The 20539-nt window shown below is 34.9% G+C and overlaps 3 protein-coding genes across 6 annotated transcripts; 2 read left to right on the top strand and 1 right to left on the bottom strand.

Moving 5' to 3' along the window:
- The first annotated feature begins 1 nt into the window (after position 1).
- On the top strand, positions 2-4812 carry LOC110820672 (NADH:ubiquinone oxidoreductase, 17.2kDa subunit). Of its 4 annotated transcripts, none has more exons than XM_022050229.2 (11): positions 2-426; positions 579-599; positions 1603-1659; positions 1962-2014; positions 2234-2285; positions 2623-2688; positions 2762-2821; positions 3831-3873; positions 4266-4307; positions 4443-4502; positions 4598-4812. In XM_022050229.2, the coding sequence occupies exons 1-11, from the start codon at positions 315-317 to the stop codon at positions 4683-4685; spliced, it is 654 nt and encodes a 217-aa protein (XP_021905921.1). In that variant the 5' UTR covers positions 2-314; the 3' UTR covers positions 4686-4812. The 4 variants fall into 4 exon arrangements, with proteins under 4 accessions (XP_021905921.1, XP_021905923.1, XP_021905922.1 ...); XM_022050231.2 differs by having other exon boundaries at positions 2-430; XM_022050230.2 differs by lacking the exon at positions 579-599.
- Positions 4813-7984: 3172 nt separating this feature from the next.
- On the top strand, positions 7985-16192 carry LOC110820756 (aconitate hydratase, cytoplasmic-like). The gene is made up of 20 exons (XM_088218598.1): positions 7985-8406; positions 9274-9378; positions 9517-9677; positions 9761-9853; positions 10219-10404; positions 10653-10814; positions 11245-11389; positions 11556-11698; positions 11810-11866; positions 11958-12037; positions 12111-12186; positions 12451-12636; positions 12762-12829; positions 12915-13033; positions 13487-13608; positions 13967-14065; positions 14313-14792; positions 14920-15018; positions 15379-15621; positions 15855-16192. Exons 1-20 carry the CDS (start codon positions 7989-7991, stop codon positions 15918-15920), a joined length of 3108 nt encoding a protein of 1035 aa, XP_088074724.1. The 5' UTR covers positions 7985-7988; the 3' UTR covers positions 15921-16192.
- A 1039-nt stretch (positions 16193-17231) lies between these two features.
- LOC110820871 (RNI-like superfamily protein) lies at positions 17232-20514 on the bottom strand. The gene is made up of 6 exons (XM_022050487.2): positions 20266-20514; positions 19765-19892; positions 19024-19193; positions 18510-18587; positions 17990-18134; positions 17232-17820 (listed from the first exon to the last, which is right to left on the bottom strand). Exons 1-6 carry the CDS (start codon positions 20393-20395, stop codon positions 17401-17403), a joined length of 1071 nt encoding a protein of 356 aa, XP_021906179.2. The 5' UTR covers positions 20396-20514; the 3' UTR covers positions 17232-17400.
- Positions 20515-20539: the final 25 nt, after the last annotated feature.

The following is a 20539-nucleotide window of genomic DNA, read 5'->3' as shown; positions in this document are numbered from 1 at the left end:
TGCTGAGGGAGAAAAAAGAAGGGTCTTACAACCCGTTTCGTCTGGTCGGCCTGTTTGGGTTTGTCCGAATCGTAACCCGAACCATAACCCGGAACCGGACCCGGACCCGGATAATAACCCATACGGCTAGACTGCCTAAGCAATGCAAAACCCAGTTCTCGATTCCTGCAGTCTCCTTCCCCAGCGATCGTAGCATTAGCGATCACGATTCGCAGTTCACCTCTGTGCTCATTTCTAATTGAATTTGATGACAAGCTTTGATGATTATGAGATTCTATTGAATTTGCAGAAGAGATAGTAATAAGGAAAAGAAGATGTCGAAGCTATTTTCGAGGCTTGCTGGGTTATTCAGCGGCAAGAATCTGGCGGGCGTGGACAAAGCAGGAAATCGATATTTCACCCGAAAAGAAGAGATTGATGGCGTTAGTAAGTGGGTCTTTTTCCTTTTACTTTCTTCTGGTTTCTTTTAGTTGTTCTTCACACTGCTGTCACATTTTTTATGAAATACTTCTCACTGGATTCTATAGTGATCTTTCGTTGTGTTGCCGTATGAGTTGATTATATTGTTTGTTTATCAGATTGGGAGGAGAGATTGATGGGTATCCTTTGTCTTTGAAGTATACTTGTGTTGCTATTGTGTTCTTTAGGATTCTAGTAATTTCTAATTGAGTAGTTGACTGTTATCAGCAATTTTGATTATAATCTGATATATGTTCATTTTGTTTTTGTTATAGGAGCTCTTTGTATGAAAATTAAACAGTATGTAACTGCTGACTAATGGTTGTTAGTAGTTCTTATTAAATTACTGGTCATATTGCTTTTGCAGAGCACTTTCTAGGTTGGTCCATCCTCGTATTAATGGCCTACTAACAACTCTTCTATACTAGTTTTATACAAGTCAATGCTTATTGAGTTTTGAGTTCTGTTGTGACCTTTTCTTGACCTTGTGAAATTGGAAGTGGAAAGGAGGGGAGGGCAGGGTGTTGGATATGTTCCTTTGTTTAAAATTTCAAAAAGGACAAGTGATTAGTGTGCCGATTGCTTTTTTGAGCATTTCTTGGTGGCCCTAGATTTGCCTATTGCATAACATAAAATTTGGTGGAAACTTTGTCAGACGGTTCTCTTGAGTTCTATCTCTGTCTAGCTGATTGGGTCGCTGTAGTTTAGGTGGTCTCTGATAATGAAGGAAGAGGGGTCAGGAAAACCAAAAAGCAGATGTAAAGCTCATTCTCGTCTGGGTACTGCAGTGTATTTTCTTAGAGTTCTTTAGTCCTTTCTTGTGTTTGGGTATTTTTCATTCACTAATTTACAGATTATTGTGGTTTTGCTTTATTAGTATTGCAGAAGGTATATTTAATGCATTTGGTCGTCGTTCTAATCAATTGGGTTTTTTCTGTATCATACTCTGTTTGATGTAGATGGTGTTTTGTGCTTTTTGGATAATTATTTGTTGGGACATCCAGTTAGTACATTTGTGACCAAAAGGAACTTAAAACCTCTACTTGAGAAAAGATTCTCTGCAGTTACATATTTATCACAGTGCTGCATGACTCGCTACACTATTTAGCATCTCTTACATTGTGTAGTCCATAATTTTTCTAGTGAAAGAGAAACGATGGGTGATATTCAAAGGAGAGGATGACCCAACCTCTATCCCAGGTAAGCTTTTTGATGCAGTTAAGAGTTGACTTCAGCTTATATACATGTTTAACTTTCCCAACACCATTCGATAACATTCCTTAAGAAATATTCTTTTTCTTTTATATCAGTTTGGTATATTGGGCTGTTTTTAGTCACATTTTAAGCTAAAGGATGGTAGTAAACCTACAAGTCAAAGTTTATTTACGTGATAAAGTTTTTTTTGTTTTTAAGTAATATTAACATGATAAAGCTTCCTTGAAGTTACCTGTATTTCTCAGTTTTATTTGCTGTTCATAGTTTGCTTGCTCAATTTTTTCTAGTTGAATGGATATGTTGGCTGAATGGGCAGCGGAAAAAGGCTCCTACCCCAGAGGTGAGTCAGTAAAGTTATCTCACTTCTCTTTTTCTTTCAAAAGAAAAATAAAAGTCATTTCATTTCTTTCCCTAGTGGTGGGAGGTTTACACTTTGATCAGTTGTCCCCTTGTGTTACATCTTGGTATAACAGTTGTTTACTAAATGTCACTACTTTGGTTTTCGTTCCTGCTGAAATAGTTCTTAGCTGTTTAACATTGTTCTTGTTTTCCATGTCAGGAAATGGCTGAACTCGAAGCAAGGCGAGAACGTGTTAAGCTTAATGTTACTCGTATGTTTGCTTGCTAACTAGCTTTATAACCTCACAAGTTGTTTTTTGGCTTTGGGATTTTGCTTTGGAACCCCGTGTATTTATTTCTCTTAAAAAAATTTTGGAATGGTAATAACCTTATTTTTAAGATGATGTTTTAATTAGAACTTCTCTCTACTTGAGCTGTCTTAATAAGATTAAGGCACTATAGTTTCTTAACATGTAGCATCCTTTTTCAGATTTTTTCCCTGTATACAGGCTCTTGTTTAGTAAGCTGCTGTTCTGACCTTTTAGTTTGTGATGTCTTAACCATCTTGAACTCTATGCAAATACGTTATGACTTTTCATTTTTATGAAGTTCTTAAGAAAGAAGAAGAAGAAAGGAGAGCTAGAGAAGGCAGTGCAAGCAAACCTGTTACCGCTGGTCTGTTTTTCGCTGATTCTTTCCTTTTGCACTTTGTGTTTTGCATGTGTCGAAATCATGTTGTTTTGCACAGGTAAAGTTGGAGGCCCAGACTTAAAAAGTTTCATTCGACAATTTCCTGTTGCTGCAGAAGGTATTGTTATGTTCACTCTTTTGTATAGTACTTCAGAATTTCTTGTAAGGCCTCGAAAAATGTCACCACATTGAATAGGATCATTAATGCTTCAAAGTGCAATGGAGTATTGAGCTAACTGTCAAGAAATACATCAGCATTGTGGCATGCTGTCTTGGCAAATTGCTATCTAATTTTCACATTTACAAGAGTTGCATAATCATGATATTGGAGCTGGTTGCCTGAAAATTTGTCTTCATTATTGATTCCTCTGAAGTGTTATCATGGTTGTTACTTTAGATTTAAAAGTTTTTGTTGGTCCAAGTTTTTCCCAATTGTTCTGATAAATGCTTTTTTTGCATTACAAGACATGTTTGATGTCTGTTTCCACAGAAAACTTCTTGATAAAGATATCATCACGAGTACCTAGAATTGCATGGTTGACCGTAGAGCTACAGCCTTTGAAACGACACCTCATCTAAAGCAACTACGATTATCTTTAACAGAAAAACCAGATTTATATAGTTTTGAATGGAAGTTATGTACAAGCACTGCTGACTGCATCTATTTGAGCAATGCTCTTGTGAGATTGAGTTGCAGGCATAAACCAAATGATAAATATCTGAACCAATAATATTAATGCAGCACGGAAAAAAAAATCTTAGTTCATCCTTAAAAATTGCTGTAAGAACATTAGTGCCATGATATGGTTGAATTGACATTAAAAAAATGATAAGTTGCAACCATGACAGGCATAGGGGTAGAATTTTTGTATCAGTTGAATCTGTTGTACTGAGCTAGTAGCTAAAGCAACAAACATACTTGCTCCAATAGAGCATTGCATGATATCCCATTTTACAATATGTGAAGTTCTGGTTCCTAACTATTGCCTTCTGTTTGACAATTCTGTTCTTGTACTAGCAAAAGGTTTTATGACACTAGATCTTTTTTTAGCAATAATTGCTTTTTATGCCGGTAACTTGGTGACTTTGGAGCTGATTTCCCTTATTTACCATGATCTTTGTTCAAGGTGACAAAGTTGACAGAGCATCTAATGCAAGCCATGATATAAGGTGAGCTGGAACTAGAAGATTTGTGCATCAGTGTATTTTGAGACAGAGCTTGTGGATTGGACTTACTATCTCAGACATATTGTTCTCCAAATATTCTATTCTAAATTAATATGTTGGATCTACCTTTTCCCCTGGTCCATTTTAAAACCTTAGTTTTACAACTCTGGTCCTTTCCCCTGCCAAGTTTGGTTATTATTTCAGATTGGATAATCATAAAAGAGTCTTTTAGTGAATTTCTTGCTAAATCAAATTTCCACTTGGTCTGTTATTCGTTTTTGAGAAACTTTTTACTATGTTCTGAAGTAGCAAAGTCCAGATCATGGTCTTAGTTGGTCTGTAAAATCTGAATTGTTCTTTCTTCACTCTAACCAAATTTTTTTTTTTCCTTGCAGGACAAAACAAGCTGAAGCAGAAAGAGCAGAACCTCTGCCAGAGTAAGTCCAATTGTCTTTCTTGAAAAAATATGAAGAGAAAAAACTAAATGCCTTAGTTATTCCAAGAGATTTACATCATTTCTAGTTTCAGCTGCATGCGTACCCTAAAGCGATTTCTATCAAATGTTATTTCAGCCTTGCAGAACCAACAGGATCCGGTGCATCCTACAGACCAGGGACGTGGCAACCGCCAACGTGATATCTATTATACCTTGACAGTAGTTACTCATCATTCATCTTTGCAGGTCTTGTAGTAAGGCTAATTCCTCGTCTTTTGATCTTCTTGACAGATTTGACTTTAAAGATAAATTGATTCTTTTATGCAATCAGTGTTTTGGGGCACTAAACAGGCAAGTTCTTTATTTCTTGTATGTTTGAAGAGTTGTACTAGATGGCTTTGAATTCATAAGCAACGTTTCTACAAAAACTCCTAGTCAGTTGATGTAAAACTGTAACTTAATTTTTCTGCATATGTTCTACAAATCTACCAAGAGTTGATGCCAAATTTTGATCATGCAATTACTTGATTCTTTGTGTTCTTGTTTCATAATGTTTGTATTTGGTACTTACATATTTTCTTGACATCTTAATTTCAAAAAAAATATTTTGTTGATGTCTATGTGAGGTAAATGTACCCGTTAGGTGCTGTTTGGAGAAAGAGGGACGAGAGCAAATGAAATTAGGATTGACATTATTCAGTTTTCACAGTAAAAGATTACTTGGAATGAATAGATGAAAAGAGAATATTTGCTGCGAGGACTAAATTACCTCATTCTATTTTCTTCTCCCAAAAAAAGCCATAATGACTGTTTCCTATACAATGTTTTGTGATCTTTCTGCACGCCTCAGATGCAATAGTCATATATCAATATATATACATATATATGAACCCATAATAGACTTATTGGATTTATAAACTATACAGAATGTTATCTTCATTACGTTTTTTACTTGTACATTATACTACTTTTTGGATTCCTTATTTTTTTTAGAGTAAACATGATGCATAGTCATGGATAGCTGCAGAGTGAGACTTTGACTCTCTTATCAAGGAGAGTGCCTTAATCATCTGAAATAAGAGTGTTTACTTCAGTCTTTTTTTGGGTCAATAAGAATTTGTAAGTTCTGTAATAAAGATTTTAGTTTCTTGTCATGTTAAACAATTTATAAGTTTTTTTAATAGCATTTGAGGAAGTTGACAAGGGTAGTTTTGATTTTAGAGAGTTAATGAACTCTTCTGTTGAAGTTGAACATTTTCTGTTGTGTGAAGCTAGAGGTGGAACTAAGTAGTGTGTCACCGAAGCGACCGTATTAGAGATTGAAGGGATCATGATGTAAGTGAAGGGATGACTCGTTAGAAGCACTTTGAGTTGTGGGGATGACTTCTTAGAAGCACTTTTTTGAAGTTGCTTCTTCACTTTTGTTGTAAACAGGTTGCATCCAATTTGTTTTGTGAAGCCAGAGGTGGAATTAAGTAGTGTGTCACCAAACGACCATACTAGAGATTGAAGGGACCATAATGTAAGTGAAGAGATGACTCATTAGAAGCACTTCTTCGAAGTTGCCTCTTCACTTTTGTTCTAAAGGGGTTGCATGCAATTTGTTATGTGAACTATATAGGTGGAATTAAGTAGTGTCACCCAAGCGACCATACTAGAGATTGAAGGGACCATAATGTAAGTGAAGAGATGACTCGTTAGAAGCACTTTGAGCTGTAGAGATGACTTCCTAGAAGCACTTTTTTTAAGCTGCCTCTTCACTTTTGTTCTGAAGGGGTTGCATGTCATTTGTTATAAGTCACTTGACACCATAAGTAATATAAAAACAACATTTTCATATGTTAAAATAAATTATATATGCGAAAACACAACTAAGCACAAAAGTGGTCAGTATGCAAGTGAGCGAAGCAAGCAGAAGCAGACATTTTTATTAAACTCTAACCGTATTAGGTTTAGCCATTCAGCCAATGATAAGTTACATAATTGACTTTAGCACATTGCTTTATTTATTTAATTTTGCTTAGTAGTAGTGGAAGATAGGAGTTCCAGATCTACAAATTTATGACGTTGAATCTTTACACATTAGTTTTATACCTTCGAATAAATTAGTTAAAATCTTTTGAATTAATTTTTTAAATATTCAACTATTTTAATTTTATCTACTAAAAAATAAAAGAAATTAGATATTTAAAATAAATAAAAAATGTCGGTAATTAAATCGTAACGAAAAAAATATTAAAAATTAAAATACAAGAATTGTCAAAGCTTTTAGAACTAATTTGTTATTTCTTTTATAATGTCTTTATATCATAACAACTTTATATTCATCTTGCGATATATTATATAACTAAAATTTACAACAAGCTTTTATGACCTTAAACAATATATTTTTTTTTCTTATACTTTATATAATTATTTATTTTATAAAAAAATTAAATTAAAATTTTAATTTATTGTGACTATTTTAATTAAAAAAATTTAACTGTTATAAAATATTTATTTTTAAAAAAAAAATATAATAGATTCATTGATATTTATTCGAATTGATCATTGCAATTTTAATAACTCACGAATAAATTAAGTTTTTGATCTCATTAAATTAAATATTATAGATTGATTATCATCAATTTATAATATACTTGTAAAATGATAAATTTAATATTTTTAATTTTCTTGATAAAAGACATGCTCATGTATTATGTGGTACGTATTCAATTTTCTGCTCTAATGTTACCAAATGTTACTTTGAATTATATTTATTTGCATATATATTTCCTTAAATAGTAGAAATTATTAAGAAGTTAAATATAATAAGAGGTCATTCTTAATAAGAAGTTGTGACTTTATGGACTTACCCTCTGCCCCTATCCTAATAGTATAGCATGGTATTATATTTAATAATACTTTAAAATATATTAATGGACAAGTTTTTGTACAAAATAAAACATAGGAAACAAAATATGTGGTTTTATCATTGAACAAAAAATTGAAATAGAAAATATCATTGTTGTTTGCTGCAATGGTAAAAAAATAAATATATATATATATATATTTATACCTTTAATACAAACTATGAAAGTATCCTTCATCCTTATTAAACTCTAATTTAAAATTACTTTTTCTGGGAGCATAATTTTGAATGTAACTTGACATTAAAAAAAAAAGGTATATATTGTAGATATATATCTTATGTAATCTAAATTTTTGTACTAAGTCAGTTTTATATAATAAATTCCAATTATATTAGTTATAATAAAAAATCAAATGAAAATAATTTATACATTAATTTTATATTTAATTTAAATTATATTTTTTATTTATTTATTAAAAATAAAAAATATATAAATTGGAATATATTGAATATATAAAAATTACAATTAATTAATTTATGCATATTCAAAAATTTAAAATTTATTTTTAAAAATAATTTATTGTGGTATATGATATTTTACCATAAGGTTTTTTTTTTTTTTTTTTTTCTTAACATGACAATGAACAATTATGCCGTTAAATGTGTTTCTGTGTTCATTCTGATTAATCAAATATTTAAAATTGAAATAAAATTAAACTCAAGGTCAAAAGTCAAATCAAATCATCCGCCGTCCATTTTCCAACTCCCTAAATCCATCCAACGATCCACGAAGAATCCCAGTGTATGAAATCCCTCACGCGCGAAACCATAATGGAACCGCCCGTTCTTGAGCTCACTGGAGGCTGCTACCGTTTCTCTCTAGTAGTTTCTATTTCCATTCGGTTTCAGAATTTGGAACTCTCTCTCTGTGAACGGGAAAAGAACGAAGAGGAAACTATGAACATCTCTACTCCTCCTTCTCGAATTCGCTTTGCTTCTTCTTCTCTTTCCAGAGTCCTCTCATTTTCACCTCATGCTTCTAGAATCTCACCGTCTTCTTCGTGTTCTCAGTTCTCTGTTTCGTTTGTCAACCAGAAGTATCAGTCTCGCAGCTTCTCGTCGGCTATCCGGTTGCTGCGTTGCTCCTCAACGAGTTGGAGCCACTGGCGGCCGCCGGTTAGCCTCCGGGCTCAATCCAGGATTACCTCTCCTGTGATTGAGAAATTCAAACGGAAGATGGCTACAGTGGGTATACTTCTTTATTTTCCTCTTTAGGTTGAAACTGGTTGTTTTCATAGGCAGTTGGTGGTGATCAGTGAATATTTTGTTTTCTTTGATAAGTGGATTGGATTGGCTGCGGCTGATTTTTGAGAGAGTGGTTACTGATGCTTGGAAAGTTTTGTTCTGTCGTTATATCATGCCAATACATTCGTTTCTTGTTTTTATTAGGGCTATAATTGTGGAAATGGAACATAAACTGTTGGAACTTTTAATGATCATTTATGAATTTGTTGTTGAATTTCGATGTCTTTATGTGGTGGTAGGAACTTTCTTATTGGTGCAGTTTAAATGCTTAGATAGTTCATCTATGGTTATGAAATAGGGCGTCTAGTCGTGTGCAGAAGTAATCTAAGATGATATACGATTTACAGTGTGAACTGTGAAGAGGCTTTCTGGATGTAGGTTGGTTAATTTGCGGAATGAAGAGAGAGCTTGAAATTCTTGGTAGGCTTGTTAGTGGCAAGTTGTGATAAAATTTCTGCTGTGCTAGAGAGAAAATCTAGAAAATGGAGGACTAGTGTTTTTTTTTTTAATCCTTTAACTATTATGTTTCCTATTCTTGAATTCTAACACTAGTTTATTTGGAAGAGATTTCATTTTCCTGTCGAGAAGATAGAGGAAAATAAACCAAATAATTCTTAATGATGGCAAAAATAAGTAAACCGCTCTTCTTTTCTTAATGGAATCATCTATGCTATGAAGAACTGTATGATTTTTAAGGCATGATGGCTACACTGTAAGATCATTTTCTTCCATATATATGTATGGATGAATGGGAATTGGATTCAATTAAGATTCACTGTCACTCATGACTCATGACTTCTACACTGTGCAGCTCCTGAACATGCTTTCAAGGGAATACTAACTTGTCTTCCTAGGCCTGGTGGTGGAGAGTTTGGAAAATTCTATAGCTTACCTGCTTTGAATGATCCAAGAATCGGTATGTACATATACATGCTTTTACTTAATCGAAGCTCACATTTCCTTCTACTTTTTCTTTCCTTGTATATTGTATTCTTACCAAAAAGAGCATTTATGTAATTCATCATCAATTTGTTTTTTTCCTTTCACGTTTCAGATAGATTGCCATATTCTATAAGGATACTTTTGGAATCTGCAATACGAAATTGTGACAACTTCCAAGTTACCAAGGATGATGTTGAAAAGATTATTGACTGGGAAAATACATCCTCAAAACAAGTTGAGATCCCCTTCAAGCCTGCTCGAGTTCTTTTACAGGTTCATAGCATGAGTTGCTTAAGATGGTAATTTTGAACTTGCAGTGTCTGTGCGCGCAGTAAATTTTATGTCTTGTTGACCAGGATTTTACAGGAGTACCAGCTGTGGTTGATCTTGCTTGTATGCGAGATGCTATGAAGAATCTTGGCAGCAATCCTGAGAAGATTAATCCATTGGTTTGAAAATTCCTTCAGATGCGCTTAAAATTTCTTGTATTGTTCCATGTGCACTATTTCACTAATCAAATTCTGAAGTTATTTAATGTGATTCAGTTATATTATCAAGAAGGAAAAATGTAGGGAGATGAGTTGTCATCTTCTGTCAAACTACTTGTCCTGAATTAATAATAGAACTGTTTTACAGTTAAATTGAAGTCCTGGAACCTCTGAAATTGCTGTGATATCTGTGTTTGATGATCAAAAATTTGATTTCTTATTGATTATAACACATTTGAACTTTTGGTCTTCACATCAGATCTACCTCAACATTTATTATACTTCTCTTTTATTCACGTGTTTTAACATAGTATATTTGCATTCAGGTGCCAGTGGACCTTGTCATTGATCACTCAGTTCAGGTAGATGTGGCAAGATCTGAAAATGCAGTACAGGCAAATATGGAACATGAATTTCAGAGGAACAAAGAGAGATTTGCTTTCCTTAAATGGGGTTCTTCAGCCTTCCACAACATGCTTGTGGTTCCTCCTGGTTCTGGAATAGTCCACCAGGTAAAGGATCTTGGCGCTCCAGAAATAACTTTCCTTTCTATGCTTGTGTTCTATGCTTGTTAAAAGCATTGGAAGGTTCTTCACTCTTGTCTCAAGTTTGAAGTATGAGATGCTTAGAGGGGTTTCAGAAAATTAGCATCTCACACTGACATTTCTGGTGCACAATATGATGTTTGTCGAAGCTGTCTCTATGTATCCTTGTATACTTGTGTTGTATAACTTGCAAGTATTATTCTGATATCTTGTAGGTTAACCTTGAATATCTGGGGAGGGTTGTGTTCAACACTGATGGAATTCTCTACCCTGATAGTGTGGTTGGTACTGATTCCCACACCACCATGATTGATGGTTTAGGGGTTGCTGGCTGGGGAGTTGGAGGAATTGAAGCAGAGGCAGCGATGCTTGGTCAGGTAAAATCCCCTGATTTTTCGAATCTCTTGGCTTCTAGTGAGGAGCCTACTTAAACAGCTTGCATCAAGTAAAAAAAAAAAAAAATTACTGGATTCATGATAAGATTCATATGCTTAGCTTGAGAGTTTCTCATCTTTGTTTGTGTGATTCACATCTCTGCTTGCAACGGCATAAGAGACAATTTCAGTTCACGGTAAATTTTCGTTCCAGTGAAGGAAAAATATATCAAGGAGCCACTATTAACATGTGGCTTGTTCTGTGGTTTTTTACATTGAATCAAAGAATGTCTTAAAGGTTTTTTTGAAGTTTTGGAGGAGATTTTCAGCTCTTATTGAATTGCCACACAACAAAAGTTGTCTGCTTGTTCTCAGACGTGTATCTATACATGAAATTTCCTCTCTCTAACTGTAGATTTTGCAAACTTGACAGCCCATGAGTATGGTATTGCCTGGTGTTGTTGGATTTAAATTGTCTGGGAAATTACGAGATGGGGTGACTGCTACGGACTTGGTTCTGACTGTGACCCAGATGTTGAGGAAGCATGGTGTTGTTGGCAAGTTCGTTGAGTTTTACGGTAAGCTCACTAGTTATGATACTGCAGATATTTCAAACTGCTAATCTTATGTAATTATCCTCTTAGTATTTTGTGCTTTATCTTTCTTTCTCTCTAACAGTACTTCTTTAACAAAAAAAGCTGCTCAAACCTATCGCATGTATCTCATGCTTCTGTATGTGTATAGGGGAGGGTATGGATGAATTGTCATTAGCTGACAGAGCAACAATTGCTAATATGTCTCCTGAATATGGTGCAACAATGGGCTTCTTCCCTGTAGATCATGTCACATTGCAGTATCTTAAGTTAACAGGAAGAAGTGATGAGACGGTGAGTTATTTCTTTAGCTTGTTCTTGTTCTTCCATTCTCCTGCATGAGCAAATTCTTTACTTCTGTGATCTGTATTGTGCGAGATGGTCTGACTATATCTATATTTTTAGGTGGCAATGGTTGAAGAATATTTGCGTGCAAACAAAATGTTTGTTGACCACAGTGAGGTATTGCTTCTACCTCTATTATCCTATTAGTTGAGAGTAATTTGACATTTGATTGTTACTTCGAAGTCAATACACCATTTCTATGATGCAGCCTCAACAAGAAAGAGTATATACATCGTATCTGCAGTTAGACTTGGCAGACGTTGAACCATGCGTTTCAGGACCAAAGAGGTACATTTAGCGATTTACAAATTGGTAGCATTTTTTTGGTCTTGATCTGTGCTTACCATATACTTTCTAATAGGCCTCATGACCGAGTTCCTCTGAAGGACATGAAGTCAGACTGGCATGCATGTCTTGACAATCCAGTTGGATTCAAGGCGAGATTCGCTCCTAATTAGTGTTTTCTTATTTGTCACAAAAGACAGTCATCAATTGGTTCCGGGTAATAATTGGCAACAATACCTGAAACGATGTTTCTGATCTGTTTTGTTAATGACAAATAAAATTTGCTTCTCGAAGGAACAATAATAAATAAGCTTTATGTATTCGATCTACCTAGTTTGTCCCAAGAGGTAATTGACTTGAACTGTTAAATGATGTTTTGATTGGTCCGCTTGTTATTACCTTTATCTTTCTAGCAGGGTTTTGCTGTACCAAAGGAAATGCAGGAGAAGGTTGTAAAATTTTCATTCCATGGACAGCCTGCTGAGCTCAAACATGGCAGTGTTGTCATTGCAGCTATTACAAGTTGCACGAACACATCAAACCCAAGTGTCATGCTTGGGGCTGGCCTTGTTGCTAAGAAAGCTTGTGAGCTTGGTTTGGAGGTTAGTTTCAGCCTTTGGAGAAGATAACACTCATCCTGATTTTATTGCCCAGCTATAGGACTATTGTCAGGGAATTAAATTTTTTGACGGATACTACTTGACATACTTACATCATTACATGCCAGGTTAAGCCATGGATTAAAACAAGTCTAGCTCCAGGTTCTGGAGTTGTCAAAAAATATTTGCTCGAGAGGTATGGCCTAAATGTTTAGTTTCTTGTTTGTTGTTCTTAACATACATTCATGGAAACGTTACATGTGGTCTTGTTGAACTTTTAGTGGGCTGCAAAAGTATTTGAATCAACAGGGCTTTCACATTGTTGGTTATGGGTGCACAACATGTATTGGAAATTCTGGAGATCTTGATGAATCAGTTGCTTCTACAATTATGGAAAACGGTAGTTTTTTCAATTACTTTTCACACTTTTTTCAGCTTTATATTAGTCAATGTTTGGTGGAGCTTACTTTTAAGTTACTCTTTAAAGAAAAAAAAAAAAGAAATTAAGCTATATTTGGAATACATAGCTAATATTTGTAGAATTTATTTGAAATCTATAACTTAGTTTCATGATGAAAATTTTATCAAAAAATGTTAAAATTTAACGTTATAGAATTTCAGGTGGAATTGAGATAATGTATTTTAAATGTGGATTAAAATGTAATATTTTATTTTTATTTAGAATTAGTTAATAAAACGTTAAATTTTATCATTTTATACAAAAATTTTACTTAAACTAAATATAGATTTCTAAATGAATTCTAGAAAATTACTTAATTTGTTCCAAGTATCAATATAGTTCTTATGAATATTTATGTTAATTTTACTATTCATTGTTCTTGCTGGTCTGCAGATATTATTGCCGCAGCTGTGCTTTCTGGAAACCGGAATTTCGAAGGTCGCGTTCACCCACTTACCAGAGCCAATTATCTCGCTTCACCTCCTCTAGTTGTTGCATATGCCCTTGCTGGCACAGTGAGTATATGTAACCAAACTTGTGACATCATAAACATGCGCATTATATGTTTTAGACTCTTGACATGTGGGATTAATGTGTTTCTTGATCCTACCGCCAGTTAGATATCTGTATTTGAAGTAAGAATCAGTTCTGTGATTCTACGTCGTGCTCACAGCTCCTTACTTTGATAAGCTTGTTAGGTGTCCCTAAACTGCTAAACCAGGTTTTGAACATGATGTGCATGTCATGGTTGTTATAATTTTGAACTATGGAAGAAAGTAGTTCTGTCATATATGAATAGCATTTTCAGGCTCCTTTGAACTAGAATTTTCCTTGGATTGGTGCTTAACTTGTCAATCCTTGTTCTAATTTCAGGTTGACATTGACTTTGAGAAGGAGCCAATTGGAACAGGGAAAGACGGGAAGAGCGTATACTTTAAGGACATATGGCCAAGCAATGATGAAATTGCTGAGGTAAATGGTAATACGGTTGGAGAAAATACTTAACATATTCTGGCTAAAGTATATTTTATTCCCAGTGCTAAATCTTTTTGTTCGTTTTTGTCTCTACTTTAATGTTGCATTAAATTAATTATTGTACTTTCAAAAAATATTCAAATTACTCCATCTTTGTTGATGCCCACTAACTCTTGTTAAAATCTGTGCTGCATTTCATCAGACTTCATACGTGTCAAATGAGCTAACATCACTTCTGTTATAGGTCGTTCAATCTAATGTATTACCTGACATGTTCAAGAGCACTTACGAGGCCATTACAAAGGGCAACCAAATGTGGAATCAGCTTTCTGCCACTGCTTCCACTCTTTATTCTTGGGATCCAAACTCGACCTACATTCATGAACCTCCGTACTTCAAGAATATGTCGGTTGACCCACCTGGTCCTCATGGAGTGAAGGATGCCTATTGCTTGCTCAAGTTTGGTGACAGTATAACCACTGATCATATCTCTCCAGCTGGAAGTATCCACAAGGACAGTCCTGCTGCTAAGTATCTCCTTGAGCGTGGGGTAAGTCCCAAGGATTTCAATTCTTATGGGAGTCGTCGTGGCAACGATGAAGTGATGGCACGCGGAACCTTTGCCAATATCCGAATTGTCAACAAACTCTTGAATGGAGAAGTGGGTCCTAAGACAATCCACATTCCATCTGGAGAGAAGCTTTATGTTTTCGATGCAGCAATGGTGAGTTCTTGTTATTCAGCATAGACATCAAAAAAATGAAAAAATTTATGCAAAGCAGACATGATGAAGTGTTGCTTCCCTTTTCATATTATCTTTCTGAATAATGAGTATCATCATTTACTTGCAGAGGTACAAGGCTGCTGAGCAAGATACCATTGTCTTAGCTGGGGCAGAGTATGGCAGTGGCAGCTCTCGAGATTGGGCAGCTAAGGGCCCAATGCTTCTGGTATTCTTTTCCTGTTCCACAGTTTCTAGCTGTTCAAATATTTTAGGCAGTGCTAGTAACTATCTTAATCTTTTAGTTTTTAAATTCATATATATATTATGCCTGAAGACCTATATTTGTTGAAAACAAGACGAGCTGAAAGATCATTGTGAAAATATGCTCGAGTTTGGGAAGGATAGAAGTTCTTTAAATGCGCATAAGATTTTTCACTGTTTTTTGAATGCTATTTTTAATTTCAACAACTATAGGTACTACCACATATCAATTTAGAAAATAAAAGATAAAATTAGTTTTTTACAACTAGACATGAAATTAAAATTTGTTTATTTGCTTATGAAATCCTTCTTATTTCAATTATAGGGAGTGAAAGCAGTCATCGCTAAGAGCTTTGAGAGAATCCATCGCAGTAATCTAGTTGGTATGGGAATAATTCCTCTTTGTTTCAAGCCTGGCGAAGATGCAGAAACACTAGGATTGACAGGTCACGAGCAATACACAATTGACCTTCCAACTAGAGTCAGTGATATAAGGCCTGGTCAAGATGTTACCATCACAACCAATGCGGGCAAATCCTTCTCATGCACTGTGCGCTTTGACACGGAGGTATTGGCTTCAGCCTTCTCTTTTCTTTCTTAGCATTTCTAAGAAAATATCACAGTGAAGTTGAATTTAATATCAATAATGAGCAGTATCTTTTAGTCATTGACATTTTTTTTTTCAAATTACAATATAGTATTTTTGCATAAAACAATTGATAGTCCTTGCTAGAAATTGGAGGGCGTCATTTTTCTTTTAAGCTGGGATTATTGTAGCTTAGTTTATGACTAAATGTGCAGGTGGAATTGGCATATTTCGATCACGGTGGCATCCTTCCATTTGTCATCCGCAACTTGAGTAAATAGTGACGATGTGAGTATTTGTTATCTCCTTGTTTTTGTGCGGAGGCAGGTATTTCTGTAATAAAAATGTTGCACCCTTGCGGACGTATTTTTAGCTTGCCGTTTCTTTTGAACCAGACGAGGTCTAGAATTAGAACCTGCGAGTACATAATTGTGCTTTTTTTTTTTTGGGGAATAATCTACAAAGTCAGTGGTGACTGTGAATTACTGTAGGTTGGTTTTGATCATTATATATATAAGCTGAGAGTATTTCCATAATAATAATTTTTTATATATTTTTCTGGTCTCAAATTTGTTACAAAAATTTTAGAATGTAAACTGTAATGAAGTCAAAACCATAAATGGTGGATTTGTACTGAGGTGTTCTATTTAGCTACAGTCTGGTTAAAAACAAAATATTGAATCTTAAAAACTCATTATAAAGTGCATAGAGATAACATGAAAACCATGAAAATCTTTGAGAAACGACTTTGATAATCGTGTTTCGTGATAATGTCCCCTTTGCAATGTTCTGCTCACCGTGGGAAGTAGTATCCGCCTCGCTTGCGGTGGGATAGAATGGTAGGGAAGATGATGATATAGAAAGAATGGGCATTTGAATATGTGCTTTGGTAGGTACCTATAACGGAACATTTTGTTTAGTTTAGTGAATTTTTCTTTGGACGAAGTACATTTCTTTAATGTAAACGATAATACCATGAAAAAGAAAATACAGATCATGCATAATGGTTACCATATTGCAGTTCAAATCATCTTCTCTCTCTTTTGGTGGAATTCTGTATTTAAAATTTGCTTTTTATTCTTATTTCACATTGATTTTTTAAAAAAATATTTGTATATATTTAGAATTCCAAATGCAATTCAAGGTTATGCAAATAAAAATTAATTCAAAAAACAAATCGCAAATAATAAAACTATTAACAATGTTAGGAACCTTAAATTTTTATAAGACTCAAACACCGGAGTAAAACTATAGTTTGTCCAATTAAATAATTAGGCCTCAATAATGCATCAATCCAATTGGGAATGAAGAAGTCCGATAACCAGTTGCCCGATGACACATGTAGCCAGAACCACAAAGGAAATTCATGTCGGTTATTATATTTTATCCTTAATTCTTATTGCTACGATACATTTATTATTTTAGTTCTTCAATCTGACCCCCAGTATATTACGATTAATTCCCTATTAAAATTTTTTATTTAAGAACAGTGAAGCTTACTTGCAGCAATCCCGTGCCTTGCTATGGAGTACGTAGCAATTTGCAGCTATTGTCTCCTCAAATTTTAATCCAATGCTTCTAACTCAATAATAGAATCGAGAACCCAAACACATTTTTTAACATAAAAAGATCCTATACCTTGGATCCAGGCATACCCCTCTTATCCAAGAAAGAAAGGAAATTTGAGGATCTGTATTCTCTTTTTTGGTTCCTTTTTTTTTGTTTTTTATCATAGGTTACATTACAAAGAAGCATCCATCTCTAGTTTCTACTTCGCAGTGATTTGATCACCTTTGACTTTGAGGCCAAAGCCATTGCCTTGGCTGTTGTATCTGTCATCATCCATTCTCTCTCAGCACGCCGCTGATGTTGCCTTGCATTCTTGGCACGCTTTGGCGCCAAACGAGTGTCCCTTTCCACAAATGCAAGTCTAAATTTTTCTGCCATGGACAGCTCGTTGGGGCTCGAAGGAAATTTGGATATGGCCTTTGGTACAAAGCCACATACAAGCCATGTTTTTGGATCAATATCTTTCACAAAAGGATCATCCAATGCAACATCTGATAATGCTTCTCTGGGTACTTCAGTTCCCTTGAAACCAAACAGGGAAGGCTTTGGATTTACTATAATTCTTGGGCATTCTGTGGCAAGCATTTCCATTGAATCTTTATCTATCTTTGGCTGTGGAAAAATATAGTCCATTAGGGGAAAAATTAACAAACAGTAGGCAGGAAGCAACTTATTCAGGATAGTTCCAATTTGGGGGGCAAAAACAAATTGTAAAAAGGCAGTGACATGATTATGTTATCAAAAAAGAAATTGCAATCTACTATAAAGGATAAATCGATACCCAAACTAGCCAGCGTAATGATTGTGCACCATGACCAATGTCAGTGGCATCAAGTTCCTCCCAAGAATCTCCAGCCACATCTTTCAGCTTCGGTTTAAATATGCTCAAGCAACTACGTGCAGTGAACTCACTCCTTGGGCACCCTCTGCAACATTAACTTTGGTTCATTGCCTGTTTATAAAGTTTGTACCTCTAGTTAAAAGCCCTGGTCATTCTCCTTTGTTTATCTAAAATGTTCTCTCTTCATTCAAGCCTCTCTACTCTAACATTAAGTCATGACATTGAGTGAATATAAATGTTAATCATGAACATGTACTAAGGTCTAGAACTTTGATTAGCACAGAGGTAGTCTCGCTCCTACACTTTCCTATTGATGGAAGATCGAGAGGCAAGAAAATGATGTCCATGGCTTTCTAATGTCGTGGGAAGAAGAAGAAGAAGAAGAAGATGACACTAGTAAGATGCATGCTGAAAAATTTTTGCAGCAAATTTTACGTGTACAATGTGTTTCAGATGATACCCGCATCTTAAAGTTTCCAATGAATGGCATTGTTGGACGAGTTCAGAGACAGCCACAGAAGTAATTTGATTGCACGAGCTGCACAAAAATCAATTGGGCAAAAAGTTAGCACATGTACTTGAAGATTTTATCTGATGGAACAGTGTGACAGTAAGGTTGACAAGTAAACATAATCAAGTTTTCCAATTATATAAACCATCCATAGGCATATCATATTTGACCTACAAAAGTTCCACTATTTATGGTCTCATAAATGATATTCAATTTAGAAGATTTAGATTATCAAGTTTCTATAATAACATGTTTGTGCATGGACGCCTGTAATATGTCACATGCAAATACAAGTGTGATTAACAGCAACAAATCTGTATAAAATGCACATGAACATATCTAATGGACAGTCCTCCCCTCAATGTTGGGTTCCATATCAACTGGTTCTCTAATCATGTTAGAAATATCTTATAGTTTACTTTACTGTTAGGTAGCCTCAAAACAAACTGTCTAACTATCATACCTTATATCCACAGCACGAAGAGATTTGCAAATTCCTGCCATTTTTGCTAACCCAGAATCAGAAACATCTGAACCACACACATCAAGAATTTCCCAAGAACTATCGGCTAAAGCGATGATGATGTCATCATTCAGTAGCTTTCTTCTTCTGGCAATTGCAGCTACTGCAATCTGTTGCACAAAATAACGGCTCAAAGAATTTCAATAAACTCTTAGTAGTTCCCCAAACATGTAGAACAACAGAAATATTATTTTTACATGTGCTAGTGCGGATAGCAGTATATCATGTAGGTCATGACAATCAGGGCGGTTAGATGAGCTTTAGAAAAACCAATCTGAGTTAAACAAATCAGCCACAGTCAAATGGACTTAAACAATCTTTTCCTTGCCCAAAAAAATTCTTTTCCTCCGCGTTGTTTGAATACTAAGGACAAGGTAAAATTTTGTCATCCAGATTGGCAAATGATGCTTAACAACTACTTGCAATTTCGAAAATCACACATATAGAGCTCACAACTTTTGCAGCTCTTACAATTCCATCTCCAAGTTACTAAGCAACATTTTGGGGTGCACTGACCCACATGATAATAAGAGATATTTAACACAAAAGTGCCAAACACAACCATGAAGAAAAATGAAAGTATAAGAGAATCACCTCCATGCTCTTTCAAACTATGAAACCAAATTAATTAGCAGAACCACAAATCCTTAAAGAATGGAGAAAAAATTTCCATTTCCCAACCTTAATGTCAGCTGGAAAGCCGGTTGCAATATCATCTAAGTGCGGAATAATATCCTCCAAGTGCTTGCCAACAACTCCGAGACATAAACTCACTAAATTTGGAGGCTTCGTCCTCCCAGTTCGAATACCTGTCATCAACAAAAATCAATTTAAAAATTTTTACTACCAAAGCCCCAATAACATTTTATGCAATGATTTACGGAAAACAAAAAGAGAAAGAGAAATAAGAGAAATTATGAGGGTTATACAGATGTACATACACATGTTCAGGGTATTTTCGCATTCAGAAAAGCATGTTTGGTTTGAAGGAAACTTAAGAATATAACAAGAAGTACAAACAAGATATAGTGAGGAAAGTAACACCTTAAGGTCTGATGAATTCTAACAAAAAACATCCACATTAGCCATCGGTCAATTTCCGTCCAGCTAAAAAAAGATAGAAAACCATATATTCGCATATCTACAAAGCACGCAAGTATACATAAACAGAGAGAAACTTACTGGACGATGATGACGACGAGGATGTGGAAGAGACGAGAGGAAGAGACTTGGGTTTGGAATTGGAACAGGGATTCAAATCAAGCTTCTCGAGAGAATTCGCTAAATCCTTCCTCGATTTTTCTTTTTCCATCCAATTCTTCAGTTTCCAACAGATTTTCACTTGCAAAAGAAAACAGAAGCTAGATCGAGAGAGACGAAGACTACTCAGTCTATCAACGATTTAGCGATGAAGAAAGCCGACATGGAAAATACGAATTTGTCCTTTTTATATTGG

This window comes from Carica papaya, chromosome 4, assembly GCF_054855325.1.
Source record: "Carica papaya isolate Zhongbai chromosome 4, ASM5485532v1, whole genome shotgun sequence".
In the NCBI taxonomy this organism is placed as follows: Eukaryota; Viridiplantae; Streptophyta; class Magnoliopsida; order Brassicales; family Caricaceae; genus Carica; species Carica papaya.
The sequence above is the reverse complement of the archived record's forward strand: the minus strand, read 5'-3'. Positions and strand labels throughout refer to the sequence as shown.